Source organism: Anopheles funestus, chromosome 2RL (assembly GCF_943734845.2).
Source record: "Anopheles funestus chromosome 2RL, idAnoFuneDA-416_04, whole genome shotgun sequence".
Lineage (NCBI taxonomy): Eukaryota > Metazoa > Arthropoda > Insecta > Diptera > Culicidae > Anopheles > Anopheles funestus.
The window spans coordinates 10944610-10963151 of NC_064598.1; the positions used below are offsets into that span (position 1 = coordinate 10944610).

Below are 18542 nucleotides of genomic sequence, written 5' to 3' on the forward strand. Positions count from 1 at the left end.
GAGATGGAAAGATGGTGCGCCGAAGCACGAAGATGAAGATCAACAAACCAAAGCGAAGAATGTGTGTTAAGCTTGAGAAACGCATCAAGAAGAAAATCAGATTAGTGTCATCTGGAAGAAATTTTATTTGGTTCCGTTTTCTTCAACCATTCTCTTTTCCATGTTACGCCAGGTTTTACGTGTTTTTTTTTGTTCTTGGCAAGAAATGTCTTGGCAAGTATCCAAAAATGATGCCTCGTAAACGGTGGGTGGATCATCGAACGATCGAGAGACAGAAAACAGGAATACATTTGGTTTTAATGTGCTTAGAAACGTCTTCAGCCTGAGAATGTGTTTCGGTGCGTCCTTTGCAGCGGTTCTGACTATGCAGAGCACCGTCAACCTGAGAAGGATAGAACCTCTACATCATAATTCTGATGAGTCGATCGTACGTCCAAATAATGTGCTGTAACATTTGGAACAGTTAAAGTAAGCGAATTCGAGGCAGGTTCGAGCCCGTTAATGAAACGAACCCCCTTTTAAATATGCAGATGAACCTGCACAAGCGGCTGGATCGAAATGAAAACGAAATTTGATGATATCTTTTGATTGAAAATAACTTAAGTGCACACCAAGCCTATAATTATCGCTTGCGGTCATTCGGAATCTTGCAACTAACGTAACTTTCGTTGAATCATCAAAATGGATGATGAAAAGGTGGTGTGAGATAGTAAAGGCGGACATTAAGCAGTATGTAGAATGACTCTTGAGGAAAGCTCTATTTGATTTGTTTAGTTTGGCACCTGCCTACAAAGCCTCTTAATAGGTTATCCCTTAGAATGTAACGGAGATTCAACACTTGGTTGACACTATGAAGCATGATGAGTTTGAAATCCCCAGCAAGATAGAGACATTCAGAGCACAGAACCTTCTGCAAAAGACAATTACACCAGCACCAATGTAAAGGACTTGAAGTCCCGAACAAGCCCACAAGAAACGAATGGGTCATCAGCAGAATTTACATTTTTGCCCAGTCACGCAGTCGTGCTCGGAAGCCAGCGATCCGAAGACGAAAACGAAAAAAAACGGGAGCAAAAACCGCCCCAAAAATTGTATAACCTGACACAAGTTGGTGTCGCGATCGTACCCAAGGGAGAAGCCTCACGGTGGTTTGTGTGTCCTCCCGTTATCTTGATGCTGAACATCATGATCCACTATTTTATGTTTGTGTACTTCGTTTCCCATTCTGCAGCGTGTGTTTTTTTTTGCCACAGCCTGTGGAATGTGTGGTTGTGGAATTCGCGAAATACGCGTAACACAATACTAGTCGCCCAGACGGCGTTGTACACAATGCGCACATTGTCCTATCGATTTTGGGCTTTCTTGCTACGGTCTGTTCTTTAAAATGATGTGGGCCGTGCCGATGTAAACACCTTCCGACAGACGTCAGTACATTCATCCATCTATTGCCTTCCGAACGGGACAGTGTAATGGAAGATGCTTTAAAGCGTACTAAAGCCACAAACATCATCGAAGTGTGTATAGGGATCGTGTTCCAAAGCATGACGACGATGTCCATCCTGTTGTTGGGACGAGCGAGTCTAGTGATGTGGGGGTTTTTTTTTGTTCTTCGGTCATGTATCTTCAAAAAAGTAGAAGGTAAATTTCGGTTTCACTTTATTTGTTGGGTCGTCTTTATTAGACGGCGTCCGAATACATCAAGACATTGGCGTGGGCGATCACTTTCGACCATCACGACCCGTCTGCGGATGCTGCTGATGATGCAGCGTGTGTATGCTTGCGAGACAACGAAATAAATAACAAAATAACATCAACCATCGGTAATGACCCGGGGACAGTATGATGTCGAAAGATATCCACAACTCCTTATTTCTTCTCTTCGTGCTGCTTCTTGAATCCCCTCGGGGGATTGATTACGGTCAGACTAGAAATGACCTAGAATCAATCAATATTCCCACCTCTTATTCGTTATCCCCCATTAAGGACTGTAAAGCGAGCCCTCTCGAGTATCAACCCATCGGTCATTGTGGACCTACTGATGACTTGTTCTTGTGCAGGATGAGGACACAAACTACGCCAGTAGAAAAAGAAAACAGAACAACCAATTTCTTAGAGCACCGAAACGAGTCTGGAAGGGATCTGTGTTTTGCTCTGTAGAATGTCCTGGCACGGTGGAACAGAAGTGGCAAGATATCGGCAAGCAAGACTTCACTACACTCAGAGCAAACGGATCGACCGAGAACTCAAACCGAGACGCAATGTCGTACAACCGAAACGAACCATCGACCCACCATGGTTCCGAATCTCGGCACGGCCAGACTGTGTTAAGGCATCGGACACGACACGGGATACGGGCAGATAGCACACGCCTTGCCACCTTTTTTTACAGCCTCTTAAAACGGCCATAAAGTTGTCCGAATGCCGCGCGCACGCTCGCGTTTTATCGCCCTCGCTGCATGATCTGGTTCTTGTGTGTATCCTTGTCTCGTTTCTTCCAGACCAGAGGAGTTCAGATTTTCCGGGACCGGTTATGGGTTTTCCCTCCTCACCCCCACGTCTCCCCACTACACTGGTGTGGGCAAGGGTGCACACGAAATGCGATCCACACCGACACACATAAACGCGACGATGGAATCAAGAGTGCTTCTCAGGGACACGTCGATTTGAGGAATGACATAAAATGTTGAATGATCTTCCTCGGCTCGGGATGTTTCTCGGGTGTCTTTTGGGTATGATGTGGATTCGGTACGGTACCGATTCCGCGCATTCCGACCACCTTAGCCTCTCGCCCTTCCCGTCCGTCGATCGTTAAACGGGTCCCGCACATTTTAATGACTTTCGCGCTCCGTCGTCCGCCAGTCTTATTCCGCAGCTGTTTATTATTGAAGGGGGGGGGGGGGGGGGGATCTTTCGGGAACCGAGCACACACATGCACCCCTGTGAATGAACCGGGCGCAAACGAGTTGTCGAGCGGTGGAGAGATGTGAACGGATTCGGTGGGACGCGACCTTGCGCGCTTTTTTTTATTTCTTTGCCGTGCACAAAACCAGGCGTACGCCCCGGGGGTAAGACGAACGCGTTACGCTATGGCACCACTTAAGCATTCCGGTGTCGCCAAAAGTGCGATCTCACTCGAATGAACGGAACGCCGTGCAATGTTGTGCTTGGTATCATGGTGCCATGGTATCGCGGCACACTGTTGTTGCCCAGACGGAACGTTACGCGGCTTTTTTTTTGTGTGTGTGCGTGAAAATCCATCTCACTCACGCTAGAGACGCGCCAGGAAATGGGTAAATGGATTTTCTTAAAGCAAAAAAAAGAAGATCACCGTGCAGAGTTCGTGGCAGCGCAACGGAATTCTAGTGGGTTGCATAAAAACCGTTAATTAATCGACTTTCGCGCGGCTCACAAACGCAAATAAACGCCAGAACTGCATGTGGACTGTTCCGCGGAAGGTAGAACGAGAAGTACACCGGGAAAGGAACGAAAGAACATCAACTCCCTTCGTTTTCCTTTCTCCCATTGACATCCCATTTAGGGTAGCGAATTCAATACCCTTCGCCCTACCAAAAACCAGTGTGTTGTTGTGGAGTGTGTGTGTGTGTTTTTTTTCGGGATGGCCTCCCATCAAGACGCCACATCATCTCCGTGCTGTGGCGTGAAAAGGTCATGCAAAGGCAAAGTCGCGATTGTACCGAGTGCCATGCTGTTGTTGTTATGGTTCCCCGTTACTGCTCGCTATAGTTAGCAGCCGCAAAGGCTGGCGCACTTTTCGGGTAAAATCTTTGGCGAAGACCTGCCTGCCTGCTGCTAAACAAATGACAAACAAACGATGGTAAAAAGGGACGGTGTGACGAACGGACCCCAAGCGCCCATCAATTTCAAGCTGCGATACGACCATCGGTTGATTATGAATGATCGATCGTTTCTGCCTCTTTTCATCCACGATCATCATGCTGTTCTGGTTTCTGTTTTCTCCCATTGTGTGTGTGCTCTGATCGTGGGATGCATTAAGCATTACTTTGTTGATCGGCAATCAACGGGGACCTCCCTCTGGGTAAGCACCGCATATGGTTCTTCGCCCGTGACTTTGATTAATATCACAACGGCCCCCCCAAACCAAAACACACTCTCACACACACCTCACCCGGAAAGCTGGAGTGCTAAACATTATGTCGAACGTCCACAACACCCGGTCCCGGGTTGTTGGTCAAAAGAATGTTCGATGCATTCCAAGCAAACCATCGGTGAACACCGGTTCGGAACAGAATGCTCATCAGCTCGGGATCTGTTTCTTCCCCAAAAAAGGAGACCACAATTACTAGCGGAGACAATGCTGTACATACCTGTTTGCTGAATACAGCCACATCTTCGCTAAAGGAGTCTGACGAACATACGTCACCACCGGCCACGCCCGGTTCTCGAGGGGTGCAGGTTGCTAGTTCACACTTTTCGAAGATTAGTGCCAACAGCGGGAATAGCGGGTGTCTGTGAAAGAGAGAAAGAAAATAAAAAAAACATCGTTAGCATACATTTCGAGGATCGCCGTAAGGATCGTTACAGTTTTTCCCCATTTTCATTAAGGAAGGAAATTCATTTGTAGCGCGATGAAAACTGGTTTGTCACTCTGCCGTACGGGCAAGCTGGAGTTTATCCGTGCGATTTGTTATTCGGTAAAAACCTTCTCCCTGTTACGCGTGGGTAATCAACCCCCCGCGGCTGAGCACACTAACATCCACTAATGCCGCATGTAATTTCGGGTGCCGCACTAATGTTGTATTAAAAATATGCCACGTAATCGACGTATTTCGGTGACCGTGTGTACCCTCGCAGCATAGACCGGAAGACGTCCAATATATGTGTGTGTGTTTGGGTTGTCCAACTAAAACTTCAGTGAAAGTGGATTAATGTACGTATCGTGTGAGTAGGCACAAGAAATCTATTCCCTTTGCCACGCAAATGTGCTGATGTGCTGGTGTGTTTGCTTTCCGATTGCCGTTCCGGGTTTGCCTTGTCAAGTCATAAAGCAATCCACACAACCGAACGCAAGCCCTTCAGCCCGCGTGAGCTATGAAGATCAACAATCAAAATAATCACCACCGTCAAATGTATCCACTGTTGTTCGGTGGGTTCCTCCCATGATGGAGGAGGAAGTGAAGGAAGTAGAAGTGGAGGGAGGAAGAGAGAGAGGCAATGTCATTAGGAGTTTATGCGTTTGACAAATGTTGAATCACGTCCCTCTATAAAAAAAACGCTCACCACCGATGGAAAACTTTCGGAAGTCGTTCGGTTCTGTTTACTATTCCACTTGCGTCCTTTCCACGGTGACACATTGCCCTGCAGCCATGTGTCCCACCGTAGAGTGTGTTCCGAGGAAGCTAGAATATGGCTCCCAAATAATAAAAAAAAACTGGGAGAACGGTAACGAATAACGTCCATTCCCCTTTTTTTTGGGCCGCATAGAACTCACCACAGTAAAAGGGCTGCCCTGGTACTGTGTTTACTTGTTTGTACTATTTTCCATCATTTTTCCCTCACCACGGCACGGCTACGCTGTCTGTGCTCTGTGTGCCTTATCTAACTCCATTTATTCATCGCACACGCGGTACGGTGATGAACATTTCGGTTCACGCATATTCGGAACAATTTAAGGCATTATGGCCCGATGTATTGGGGGGTTCCGGTCGGCAAAGAGTACCAACGTATCTCGAACAGATAGGGAAGCATCTAGGGCGATATTGACTTCCCATGTCCACCTTAGCCTCCACGTGGCTGCCAGAAGGAGTAGCAAAAAGGGCCACTGATTTATCCAGGTGCTTCGTCACGATAAGTGATACACGCGATCGTTACCGTACGGTGCTCCAAAAAAAGGAAAGAAGTACGAGCTTCTTCAAAGAAACCTCAACATAACGGCGTCAAAATGTCACACCACACTTAATGCTTTTCATCGCAACTTTTCGCACTCAAAAGCGTACCCAAAAATTGCTTATTATTCCCATCGCGCTACACCGACGCAGCCGTAGCAAAAGGGGTTTGGAAAAGATTTTGTGCGATAAAACTCAATAAAAGCCAAGTGGAACCGACCAAACCGACCAAAGTGTTCTGAAAGTGCTTTTCTTCCACGTGCACGTGGAATACTTCAAAGCCGGATTCTGTGCGGGTGAAGCTTCTATAGGCGATCCCCCCTGAACAAAGCCATGTTTGGTCTTATTCATGTGATGGATTTATTTAAACGGGTCTGTGATAAGCATCTCGTCGCTTCAGATTCTCGCCCTTTATGCTTCACCGTCTCGGTGTGCTCGTGCGCGTGGAGATCGTGTCGAAGGATGACGAGTGGTAATGGTTCGTTTCGTGCTTTTATCATCTCGGTTGCGTTGCGTCCCGAAAATGCCATTCTAGCAGCATCCTTTTACGTGTTACACAATGTTGGAAGTTGTGTGGAAAGTGCGTGCAACATTCCAGCAAAAAAAAAACCTCCCCGAACGAAACACTTCACCAGAAAAAGGAAACAGGTTGCGGCATTTGATGGACAAAGTGACACAGCATCCATCACCATGCTGGGGTACGAGTATGCTACGGAATTTGTTCAGGGTGACTAAGTCCGGCTTTTGGTGACACGGTCGTCAACTGAAGGTGCTGCTCGAATGATACAAAACCTGACCTGAGGTCGTGAGTGAATTCGTCAAGAATCTTGTCTTGGAGAGTTCCATACATAGGCGAAAGAGCTTCATCGGTTACCTCCACAATGATCAGGCAGGCACCATATCGTGCGGTTGATGTCTATATTGAATGTTTACTTCACCAAGCAACGTGCTGCACGTGAGTATGCAATTGTGGAGACCCACTCGACCACTAGCTGCCCAACATTTTGTGGTCAATGGGGACCTCCAGACCCTTTTGTTGGAGTGGAATTTTTGTAACGGGGAAGGCAACTGCAGCAAGACAAAAAACAAGCAAACGAGAACAGTAAGATCTTCGCAACGCCCCGCTTGCTGCGTGGCGTGGGCAGCGAAACCACATTATTACTGTGTGTACATGTCGAACGTTGTTTAGTGTAGATAAACAAACCTGAACGAAACAGAGCAGACTCCGGCAGCTTGAAGCGCGGGCTCCAGCAATCCGCCGGCTCAACTGCTGCACCAAGAGCGTTCATCTCGTCGTCCGCCACAAGGGTGCTTGTGGTTTGTAGGGCGATCTTCTCAACATCCCACACGCAAGTAAACACATGCCGATTGCACCCGTTCCCAGTTTCGGGGCACAGTTGGGATGCACTGGAATAGCCCGGGCGGTGGACATGTCTAGTGGCAGCTTCTTAACCAGCTCTCCGGTCGGTGCCAGAGTGGTATAAGAACGATCCACTGTGGCATCGTTTCACTTCCGCACGGAGGTCACATCCATCCGTGGCGTCGTCTGGTGTACAACCCTAAACAGGGCACAAATCCCAGCCATCAGGCATGAGCATCGTGGTACGGCGACGACACCGACGCCAGCGTACGTAAATATTTTGATAATGTCACTAAATATTGTACCGCATCCGCACAACCGTGTGCACGGGGGGAAATTGTTTATATAATTTGTAGGATATTTTACGTACGTATGTTTGTCCAACCATCCGAACCGAAGTGCAGCGGGATGGTTCGTTGGGACGGCCGCGAATGCAGGAGCTGCGGCACACTCACGCAAGAGATTGCTGCAACACTACATGCGTTTGTTGCATTATTTGCACCATTTTGGAGTATCGCAAAAATCAAATAAACTATTTCCTTGCAACTATCCAAGCAAACCCATTCTTGACCGTTTTACTTGCCCAGAAGCAGAATCTACATACATATCCTTTTCCGAATGCCTCGTTGCATCTTGAGCTGTTCTATCTCGGATGCCACGGCGCACCCAAAGACGTTTGTTTGAAAAATCATCCACATCTGCAGCCATTTCTGTGCGCGCAAGGAAAGGAAAAGTAAGTACGCACGACTGGAGTGTTGTTATTGAAGCGCTGAAAAAATAAAACGCCAATCCGTACGCATACGTCGCGCGGTCTTGGTGCACACGTCAGTGGAAAGTGTTCGGTAAATATACACAGTACAGGCAGCACCCATCGAAGGGCAGCACCGGTGCACTGAAGCATCAGTCTTTCTTTGCTGCTTTCTTCCCTTTGCAAACGGATGCATCCGATCCGGCGAGGTCATCGTGAAGACATTTGGAACGCATCGGCAGCAGGGGCGCGAAGACATCACCAATATGTCCTTGCATTCCCGCGCCAAACGTGGGTGGATGAATATTGTGCGGGATGGTTAACTGGAAGGAAGTGGGAGAAAACCGAGCGGAAGAAGCTCGTTGCCACAGTTGTTGTGGTTGCTGCCGATCTTACAGGGTCGTTCTCTGACGTTATTATTTTACTCTTCACTGCATTCACATTCCACCGTACAACAGAGCCGGCAGGCAGCTGCATGGGTAAGTAGCAGTAGTACCACTCGGCAGCTCGGTAGCCCCCGGGGGTTTTTACCTCGACAGAGAAAGATTCATCCCCGGTACGTTTGCATACACCAACCAACGACCAAACGAGTGGAGGTTTCCGTTTTGTCGTACCATGCTTTTTATTGCTGCATTTTATTAGTCGTCTCATTTTCTTCACTGTCACTCGGCTAGGGCCACAGCCAGTGAATCACATGTCTAACGAGACGCACCGAGAAATGGGTGGAACACGTAAATAAAACATAGCAGAATGAAGATAACGAAAAAAAACATTAACTCCGAATTACATCTCCAATGTACTCTGTCCAACACCTTCGATGCAGTTCCCTAAACTACTGGATTAACCGTCATCTTCGTCTGAGCTGTCAGTATGCCAGTTCAATGTAAATAGACACACCGACTCCCCGGAATACCCTGGTTGCAAATGAGGGCTTTGTTTTTGCTAATTTTTGCTGCAGATTATACCAACGCGACACGGTATGGCCTTTTGCACGAAACGAAACAACCGTAACCGGGTAACCGGAGGAAGCATAAAGAACAGCTTGACGAACGCAAATCGTCATTTGCACGCGCGTGAACTTTGGACGCGGTTCGTTCGCGATCGTTCGTTCACGATCACGCACACCATCATTGCGACCGGGTGCATCATGCATCTTGACACACGCAAGACACAAAGTCGCTATCCACCGTTCTTGCATCATGATCATCATCTTCATCAAACTTCAGGTCTTTGATGGAAACCTTGTCACAAACCACCAGACGAGCGATGGCTAAGCATCGGAGGAATGAACTTGGTGTGGTAAGATGAAACATTTTTGTCCCACCTCCTGCTACCAGTTTTTTAAACAAACCCCCCACACACACACACACTTAGCTGACATGGTCCAGAATCGAACGGCAAGACTCCTGTAGCTGATGGCCTGATGATCGTTTTTTTTCGTTCACCCCCAAAAATGCTACCCCTGTACGCTTCTCACACACCTCTCTTATGGTCAGAAAAGAGGTTTTGCAGTGCCGCGAAATGCCACTTAATGGGAAAAGATCAACACATTGCGGATTGCATCTAGTCCGCATCATTTTCTCTCGTTCTCTCTGTCTCTCGCATCATCCCAGAGAACGCGGTAGACAACAAGGTTGCTGTCATACATAAAGTATGAATTTTTAATGAAACAGAATTGCATTTTGGCATTTAAAATGACTCCACTGGGTTCTGTTGCGTTTCTGCACATTCTGGCATCTATCCCGTACGGAACCGGTTACCACCCCCTCTGGGGATGGGATGAGAGTAGAGGGGAGAGGGAATCCATTTGGAAGGGATTTGAATTGCTGCAATCCTTTCCCCCTGTTCCCTGTTCCTGTCCCCTTTTTTCGCCTCCAGCGAAGCCCGGTTTCTAGGTAGCATGGAGGAGGAGGAGGAGGAGGAGGAGGAAGGGACGTGGGGCGAAGGGGGGTGAAAAACATCACTTGTCACCATTGAGACGACCATCGACTGCCGACCGGAAATGCAGCACAGAGTGAATGAAATATGCCAGGAGTTTGCACGACGCTCGCATCCAGTCGTCATGTTCTCACGGCGTCACGGAGTCGAACCGAAATAAATGCGATCGCAGGCTTAACGGGACGGGACGATTAATTCCAGATTAATGACTGTTCGTCGCAGTACGGCCTGGCCGTGGTATGGCGAGACCGGACAGAAAACGACATTCTTCATTTAACGATCGAATAAAACTCCGCCATCGATCCGGCAATCAAATGGAATAGAAGATGAGATGACGACTGTTCCACCGTGTGCCCCGCGTGGAGTATGCGGACTTTTTGATAAAGTTGTCGAACATGAGCGCTCGGCAAAAGGTTGAACAGATACATCAAATAGGTACATCCGTTCTTGTGCTTGTTAATTAGATCCATGGGTTGTAAAAGCTAAGAAAAAAAAAACGAGACCATCAAATGTCAAATTAAAAATGGAACACGGTTTTTGTCGTATTTTACAACTGTTTCGAACGATGTTAACGCGCTGCGATGCATCTTTAATGCGCGTGGCATCGTTTGATGGGTTTTTGTGTGTCTTGTGTACGTGATCGGTGTAGCCCCAAACCTTTACCAAAGGCTGGTTGTGTTTATGGTGATTTAAACGACTTATCGATTTCATACGTACTTATTTGCGTCGATTGCATATCGTCAATATTGATCAATTGAATGCAATGCAAATAATATTTTTTTATTTATTTAAATCAACAAATGTCTTTGATTCCATTGGCAAATACATACCTTATCAGTGTACCACCGCGTTGTACAAGAATGCATTTGTGAAAGTAAACAAATGCAACAAAATTGCAACAGATAAATATATCACTTCATTATGCCGAATTATTTCTTATCAATTCACATTGGCACAGGTGTCAGAGATATAATTTGTAAAACACACACTTTTCACACCCCCTCGCCACCCACATCGCCCTTTTCTTCCACATCCATTTTTATCCATCAACCCCATCATTTATCCATCAATGTTCTAATGACTTTCATAGCGCGTTCGCTTCCTAATCGTTTCCGATTCGGTGGGAGTGTGTTGTGTATATGCATTAAAAGTGTACAAATTAAAAGATCACTTCCGCTCGTGTGGACACACCGGCCACACACCGTTTCCCCGGGTTTTTTTTTTGCACCCTCAGGTTTGCTTCTTCCCGGTACCGCCCAGCACTTAATCAATTTCCATCCACTCAAACAGACCAGGTATGCTACATAAAGGGAAGGAACAGAGAGAGAGTGGAGAGGATTGGAGTACAGTATTAAATAAAAAAACACCCCCCTCTAAACTAAACACTGCCCTCAGAAGTGTCCAAATGTTCGAAATACCAACATGAAACAGACAAAAAAATAGAATACACACTAAACCTCACCAGTTACGCGTCTCCCATTCTCATCGTTTGGGGGTGTGCTTGGTTTTTTTTTCGATTATAATGTGTATAATAAAATGCTGCGGTAGCGATCGGATGATCAGATTGTGTGCAGCCACACGCGCACTAATGGGATAATAACGGCTTGCAACTGGCCCGCAACAACGCCACACACTTACACACCGTCACCCTCGCTTTTGGGACAAATTGTGGTGTGTCTGTGTTTCGGGTGGTTTGTTTTCCCTTCTCCAGAAGGACCCATTTCTCCCCCCTTTCACCCCATTCCGTTCATGTCCTACTTTGCCACCACCCACCCAAAAAAAAAAACCATCATCCAAAACTACTTATCGAGCATAATTATCCCTTTCGCACCCGAAAAAAAGGACCTTTCGGAAATGAAGAAGGGAACAAAACTTCTAACGAAACAATCAATATGCAACCCAGCGAACCGGCACAAACATTTGTCCCTTCGGATCGGTCAGAGCCAACGATCGAGAGGAGAAAACTAAAGCCACAAATGTGGAAACCTAATGTGACACACACACACAGTCAGGGTAGAAAGAAGAGTTTTTTGGGTTCTTTTTTGTTGGTCGAGATGTTTAATAATTCAAAAGATACAAATGAACTCAAACCATCTGTAGCGGTGGAAAAAAGCAAATAGAAATCCATCATATCCATCCGCCAAATGGTGCAAGATCTGTATGATAATCCATTTTTTGTTGCTTTGCCCAAAGCGTAAGAAATAGCAGCTAAATCATGATTTTAAGTATCTGCACCGAAAAAGTGAGCAAACCGATCCAGAGCTATAATTAAGCTTAATAGATTGATCACAGTTTAAATTTATAGTTCACGGTGGTGTCCTCTGCGATTGGTGTGCATAATGGTAGCTCCACACCCATGCATTCCAGAGTTCTTCAAACTTTTCTCAAAACGAGAACAACATGAATGAATGGATGGACGATAAGTGAGCGAGAGAAAGAGAGAAAGAGAGCGAAGATTCCTAATTTAATAGGTATTATTATGAAATTTCATAATCATCATAATTAGCTGGCGTGTTGCAATTTGTTATGACGGTTGCAAACACACACACACACACACACAAACCCAGGCAAGTTGATACCCGCGAGCATACGATTTCCTTCTGGCTTTAGGCTGAAACAAACACGAAACAGCAAAGCGATCAACAAAATGGTCCACCGACAGCAACAAAAAACAGGCTTCAACCCGTTTCTGGTGTTGGTTTTGATCCGTCCGGAAAATCGAATCGGGATGCATCCTTGATCGTCGTTTATCGTCTCTCTGTCTCTTAACTTCAGGCTGCATCCCTATTTCTTCTCCCCAAAATCCCCTCAAATTAGTTGAAGAATTGAAAAAAAAAATCCAGATTAGAGGACCCGGCGAGAGAGACTCAGTTCGCCGGAATGAAGCAACCAATAAAACACAAACCCGAACGGCAAACGTTATAATTTTCCTACAAAATGTTTACAATCGAGATAAAACCAGTAATTATGCGTGTTTTCTTAAATTGTTTAGGTTTTTTTTCTCTTTCGGCACACATCCTTTAGCAGACGAAACAGCGTCGGAAGCGTACAACGAGCTGGCCGTAAAATGAGAAGGAAGTACGGTCTTGTTTCTTGCTTCATCCCCCCGGTACATACGTGGGGGCACACGAGCAGAAACCGAATGATTTATCGCTTTTTAATGTATTAACACGCCGGGCCGAATGTGACGAACCTGCCCCCAAAAAGTCCTCCTTGTGGGGCAGTTTTTAATACAGAATCCATTCCATTTGCTAGCCATTTCGTCTCGCAACCCGAGCTTGGGAGGGCTGCTCATCATCCGCAAACCGTGGCACGTTCTCTCATGTGTCCACGATACGGATAAGTGTGAAAAACACAAAGGATCCTTCTGTATTCGCGATTCGGGAGTGTGCGCGCGCGTGTGTGTGTGTGTGTGTGTGTGTTTTATCGGTTAATTTCAGAGTTCAGAGCCGCATCCGTAACGAATCGATCTGGAGATCAAGAGATATTGTCCCGGAATGCTTGACCGCTTGCCTGCAGATGAAAAGGAGTTCTTTGTTTTTGAAGCCTGTGTGTCTCGGTTGATGAAGTCAATTTGCTGCGAGCGGGTTTCACACTTCATTCACTACCAGACCTCAATACTGAACGATGCCAGAAGGTGTGAGGATGTGATTACTGGAATTTGCCAGATTGGAGAGAGACGAGCGTAAAGATCTTGCATATCGACTGCACGTACAAGCTCCACAGTATATTATGATATGAAATTCCTTCCTTCAGGTTGGAGGCAAATGATTGATCCTGCATCTACTGCTACTTACCCGTAGATAGCTTCTTTATCTCGCTTGTGTATGTCGGGCTGCACTGCGCCCATATGACTGGAGGCCGGTGAAACATGACTAGAGGTGCCGTGATAACCGTGCATGCCGACCGAGGCAGCGGCGGCCGCATGGTTCAGGTGCGGGGAGTGATGTGGTGGTAGGCCGGACAGCGCCGGAGGTCTGTGGCCGGCATGTGGGTCATACATTCCGGCGGCACTCGCGTCCATCCCGTAGCCATGCAGGCCATCTTCGTACTGTAATGTGAAGGAAAGAAAGAAATGCGATTAAATACACAGCGGTTCGAAGGCGACAAAGCAGTGTAATAAAATATGGCTCTTTCTCACACCCTCCTCCCGCTCCCACGAACCCCCCACGAAAGGAATCTAATAGTACTGCTTCATTTGCAAAACCTCTGCTATATCTCGGTGTAGTGGACACACGTAGGGAACGGAAGAATTGACTCGCAAACGTATGTTGCGTGCTGTACCGGGGGGTTTGGCTGATCCCCTATTAAATCTCCGCTCGTAGTCATTATCTTCTATCCCCTCTGCCCAGTCTGCTGGCCCTTAACAAAAGTCAAAAACTGACGAATGTGAGAAAAGCAAGAAAAAAAAATCCACTGATTTCTATAGCATCACCCAAAGCACTGGGGTTGTTACGACCGCACGAACTAGACCAAAACAACCCGGTGCGTTAGGTTTTTCGGCCATAAAAGCGTTAACCTTTCCTTTTATACGTGAGTGAAGAGTGAGTTAAGCAAGAGTGTACTTTACTGCCTGGACTTCTTGCTGGAGTGAACATCTTGCAGTTGATGGCCAAATACGACGGCCGATGATGATGATGATGAAGAGGATAATGATGTTCCATCACAATAGATCAGCTAGGATGGGCATCTTCACAATTTGTGAGCAATAAAACTGTGCTGGTCTCCTGCGCTTTTTCTTTCGGGTTTGATCCCGATGTGATGAACCACGCATTCCTAACACGTGACGTAAGAAAAACGGTTCACACCGAATCATCGACGGGTGACTTTAGCAATCCACCGGTCCAAAAGCCCGGAGAGATTTGCTACGAACTTCAATTACCTCCAAAACGGACCCTCATTATCGTAACCCTCCAGTAGCCGGGGGAAACTTCAGGGATTGTGGGAGATGGAACCGCCACCCGCTCTGTAATCAATCGAATCGTGCGGCTTCGCAAAATTAATATGTATGAACCGTTTGCCACTTGCTTACACCAGTTTTACTACCGAACCACAGATTCGGTTTCCTGTTTTATATGTACCGGTGGTAACAGCCATTTGTAAAAAAAACCCTTTGTACTACTTTTAACGTCGACGATGATCCCGACGGCGATGATGACAATGTTGATGGTACCGTTGATGGGTATGTACTATATACCTCCCCACACGCAATGCGATTTCAATTTGTGTTGCACGAAACGTGCAAGGATTTTACAATTGCTTCTCATGCACACACCCCTTTTATAAGTCTTTTTTTTTCGCCCGAACAAGGAGTTCGTGTTAGGAAGTTCGCGTACACTTCCGACCCCAAAACGGCGCAGATGTGTCGTTTGAATATTTGTCATTTTTCTTTTCTTATATTTGTCAGTTCCGTTAAATAAAAAAAAAAGCAGACAATCCCATCCCTTTATTCCTAAGTGCACACGCACGTGGAGCAGGATAACAAAATTGTTGCTGTAAGTGTTTAGTGTGCAAGTGTGCGTCTTCGGTACCGTCTCCGGAATCGATTTAGTTTCCATTTTCCCATTTTCCTGTCTCGTCGCCCCCCAAAACTCGCTCACAGTGAGCGGGGGAGGAAATAAAAGGGTGGAGCCATAATTGAAAAACATTCATTTTATGTTTTTCGGTCCAATTCCCCACCGCATCGTTATGCCAGGTTGATGGTGGTAGGAAAATGGGTTTTTCACATCACTTCCGAACTAGCGGCGAAAAACGCATCTCCGCAGCATGGAAAGCAGCAAGCGGGAAGCAACCGACTGATCATCATTTCGATACAAAAACAAAACAACAAAAAAACTCCTCCGACGCGTTTTACAACTCGGAGGTCTTAGGGGGAAACAAAAGCAACTTTGCTTGGTTGAAAGCAAAAGATGTGAAACAACGTACCACACGGTTAGGTACCGCTTTTCGCACTCACATTTTCTTTGTGTTTTGTTTTTTTCCATTCCCCTTCTTTCTCTCTCTCTCTCCCAAGAGAGCATTGAAAAATAAACCCCTTTTATTATTTCTTGCCTTTTGTGCAAAATCTGAATCAGTTCGCCATTCGATGCTCTCGACCGCGTAATGGGGAAAAGATGCTACACACGGCACACGGCCTTGTGTGCATATCATATCTCCCGGCGGTATTGTTGTGCAATTTTGTATGTGCCTAAGCTCCGGTATGCTAGCTGGTTCCCCTTCTCTGCTGGCACAGCCAATCGGCGTTTTTGTATTGGCATCCTATTGGGTTTTAAAGCCGCTCCGGTCCGGGCGCATCCGGATGGTTAGGATCGTTCCGCCGTGAAGGGTTGAAAGATTGCTGTATTATCTGGATTTCGTTATTTATTTTTTTTTGCTTTTATTTCTGCTCCGTATTTAAGAAGGAATTTCTGTGCGGCTCATTTGGTTACAACGAAGAAGAAGAAGAAAAAAATGGAACACACACGTATACGAAATAACCAAATCCATCTCATGCCTCAGGGGGTAGAATCGAAAGGGAAATGAATGGTGAAAAAAATAGAAATCCGAACTGCGGCTACGAAAGGGCCGTACCACACCCTTCGAGCTCGCAGGAAGGATGCTAAGCGGATGCTACAAATCCTTGTTCCGGAAATGCTAAACTCTACGCCGGGAAGGCAAAAACGTTTCTCATGCGCTCGAGCAAATGGCGAAGATGAAACGTGTTCTAGCCTCGAGAGGATAGCATCCGCTTGCCGCTGCCAACAATGCTATGTGTGTGTCTGATTTCCACAAACAAATTCATTTTACCGCAGATGATGCTCTTACCAGTGCGACGCAACGATCGCACGTCTTCTAAACGCCATCTTTAGCGAAGCTGCTGTTTCCGGCCATTGTTTACAAAGCAACACAACACAAGCTATGAGCCGTGAGAGTAAGCAACCCGAAGAACCAGAGCAACCAGAGGAACTTGTAAAACAGTACGTTTAGTAGCCATTTTAAGAAAGATAAATACATCTTTTAATGATTACGGTAGGAAAAATTTATGCCATGTGTCGGAGAAAAAAAAAACCCATCACCCATACGAAAGATCTTCATCGATCTTGTGGTAACAGATGAGCGAACCGAAATATAAAGTTTGAATGCTACTCGATTAAAATTGATGGTGGGAACCCGAAGTTAGCACACTGTCCCATATGCTTCGTCGCGAAAACAAACCAATCAAAACGGCACCAGGGTGAAGGATAAGAAATTTAAACAACTCCCCAAATGCAGAAGAATGTGCTATCTGGTGTCGTCCCATTAGCTATGCAAAAAATGCCATCGTCCAAATCGGGTTTCCCAAGGATCCTCCGCTGGAAGAAAGCTCACGATATTCTTGGAAACATATTCCCCCGGCGAGGGAATCACATCTCGTTTTTGGGGAACACAAATTAACGAAGATGTGAAAGAAACAACAGCACACCAACCATGGCCGCATAAGGAGCAACTAAATACGGTGTCGTGAAGGAAGGAGCGACAACGTTTTTGGGAAGATATTTTTGGGAGCGCGTTTCGGAACGATGATTGATTATGTTCTGGTAGATTTTGACACCAGGATTTTCGCCCGAGGAAATAATCAACAAGGAAACGTGAGACGCGCCGTTACCATCAAGACACCGAACGGCCGATGTGATAGTGGAAGACATTTTTCGTGAAAGAAAATAAAAACAACAGCAAAGGCAAACAACCGAAGGGTGCCCGGGACGAGCGCTTGAACTTAAAAACCGAACCACAGATGACACAAGCGATGCAGAAGAGATACGGTGGGTATTGGATTTGGCTCGAAACATCGCGCTAAGTCTCCGAGTCCGGCTGTGGATGCAGTTGTTGTTGGTTGCTTCTTCACCGTGGTCGCACATTCATCGTATCGCACCACGGATCGTTGTCGTTGTCGCGAAGCAGGGTGTCATCGCCGACAAACCCAGTCCGCTTGCGTTGCCCCTCTGCGGCAGGCAGCAGAAAAACATGTGCAACCAGAGAACCCACACCCAGCGCATCCGGTACCGATTCCCGGGAAAACGGGGCACCGGGCAGCGGTGTACGCTGACAGACCGGAGTGTAATAATCATCATCAGGGTCTGTGGTCCCGGGTTTGCCGAGATATCTGGTAAAGATCACCGTACTGGGATGATCTGCTCTGTGACAGTGCAGGGATGCAAGGACGACACACATGCGCTTGTTACTTGACACTCTCGGCTGTCTCCCGGGAGAGAGTAAGTCATTTTTCAGTCAGGCTTGCAACCCCGAATCGCTTTACTGTGGGACGAATCCACGGAGCTGTGGGACTGTTTGCCGTCCGGGGTTTAGACTCACCACACATATCGGGGTGCGGTATCTGTTTTGCTTCCCCTACGGTGAGGGGCGAAGAAGAAGAAGGACGAAGTAAATCTCATGTTTTTCGTCGACATCACACAACGACGACATAACTAATTTCCCAATACCCGTTCCAACCACGTCCCACTACACGATTGCCGTGCGGAGTTGGAGTAACGGTGGAGTTCCCTCTTTCAAAAACCTTAACTTAAGGGAGAAAGATTGAATTGTGATCCAGGAAAAATGTTTACCGTATAAATACAACTTTGCCGTATTACATATCCCCAGGACATTGAAGAGT

The 18542-nt window shown here is 46.5% G+C and overlaps 1 protein-coding gene across 8 annotated transcripts in view; it reads right to left on the reverse strand.

The window, feature by feature from the left end:
- LOC125765970 (homeobox protein homothorax) overlaps positions 1-18542 on the reverse strand; it is a 127979-nt gene that overhangs the window by 86154 nt on the left and 23283 nt on the right. For all 8 annotated transcript variants that reach the window (XM_049431531.1, XM_049431537.1, XM_049431535.1 and 5 more), the window contains exons 3-4: positions 13708-13961; positions 4347-4488 (exon numbers count right to left, since the gene is read on the reverse strand). In XM_049431531.1, the coding sequence (XP_049287488.1) occupies positions 4347-4488; positions 13708-13961 (396 nt within the window). The remainder of the gene's footprint in view (positions 1-4346; positions 4489-13707; positions 13962-18542) is intronic.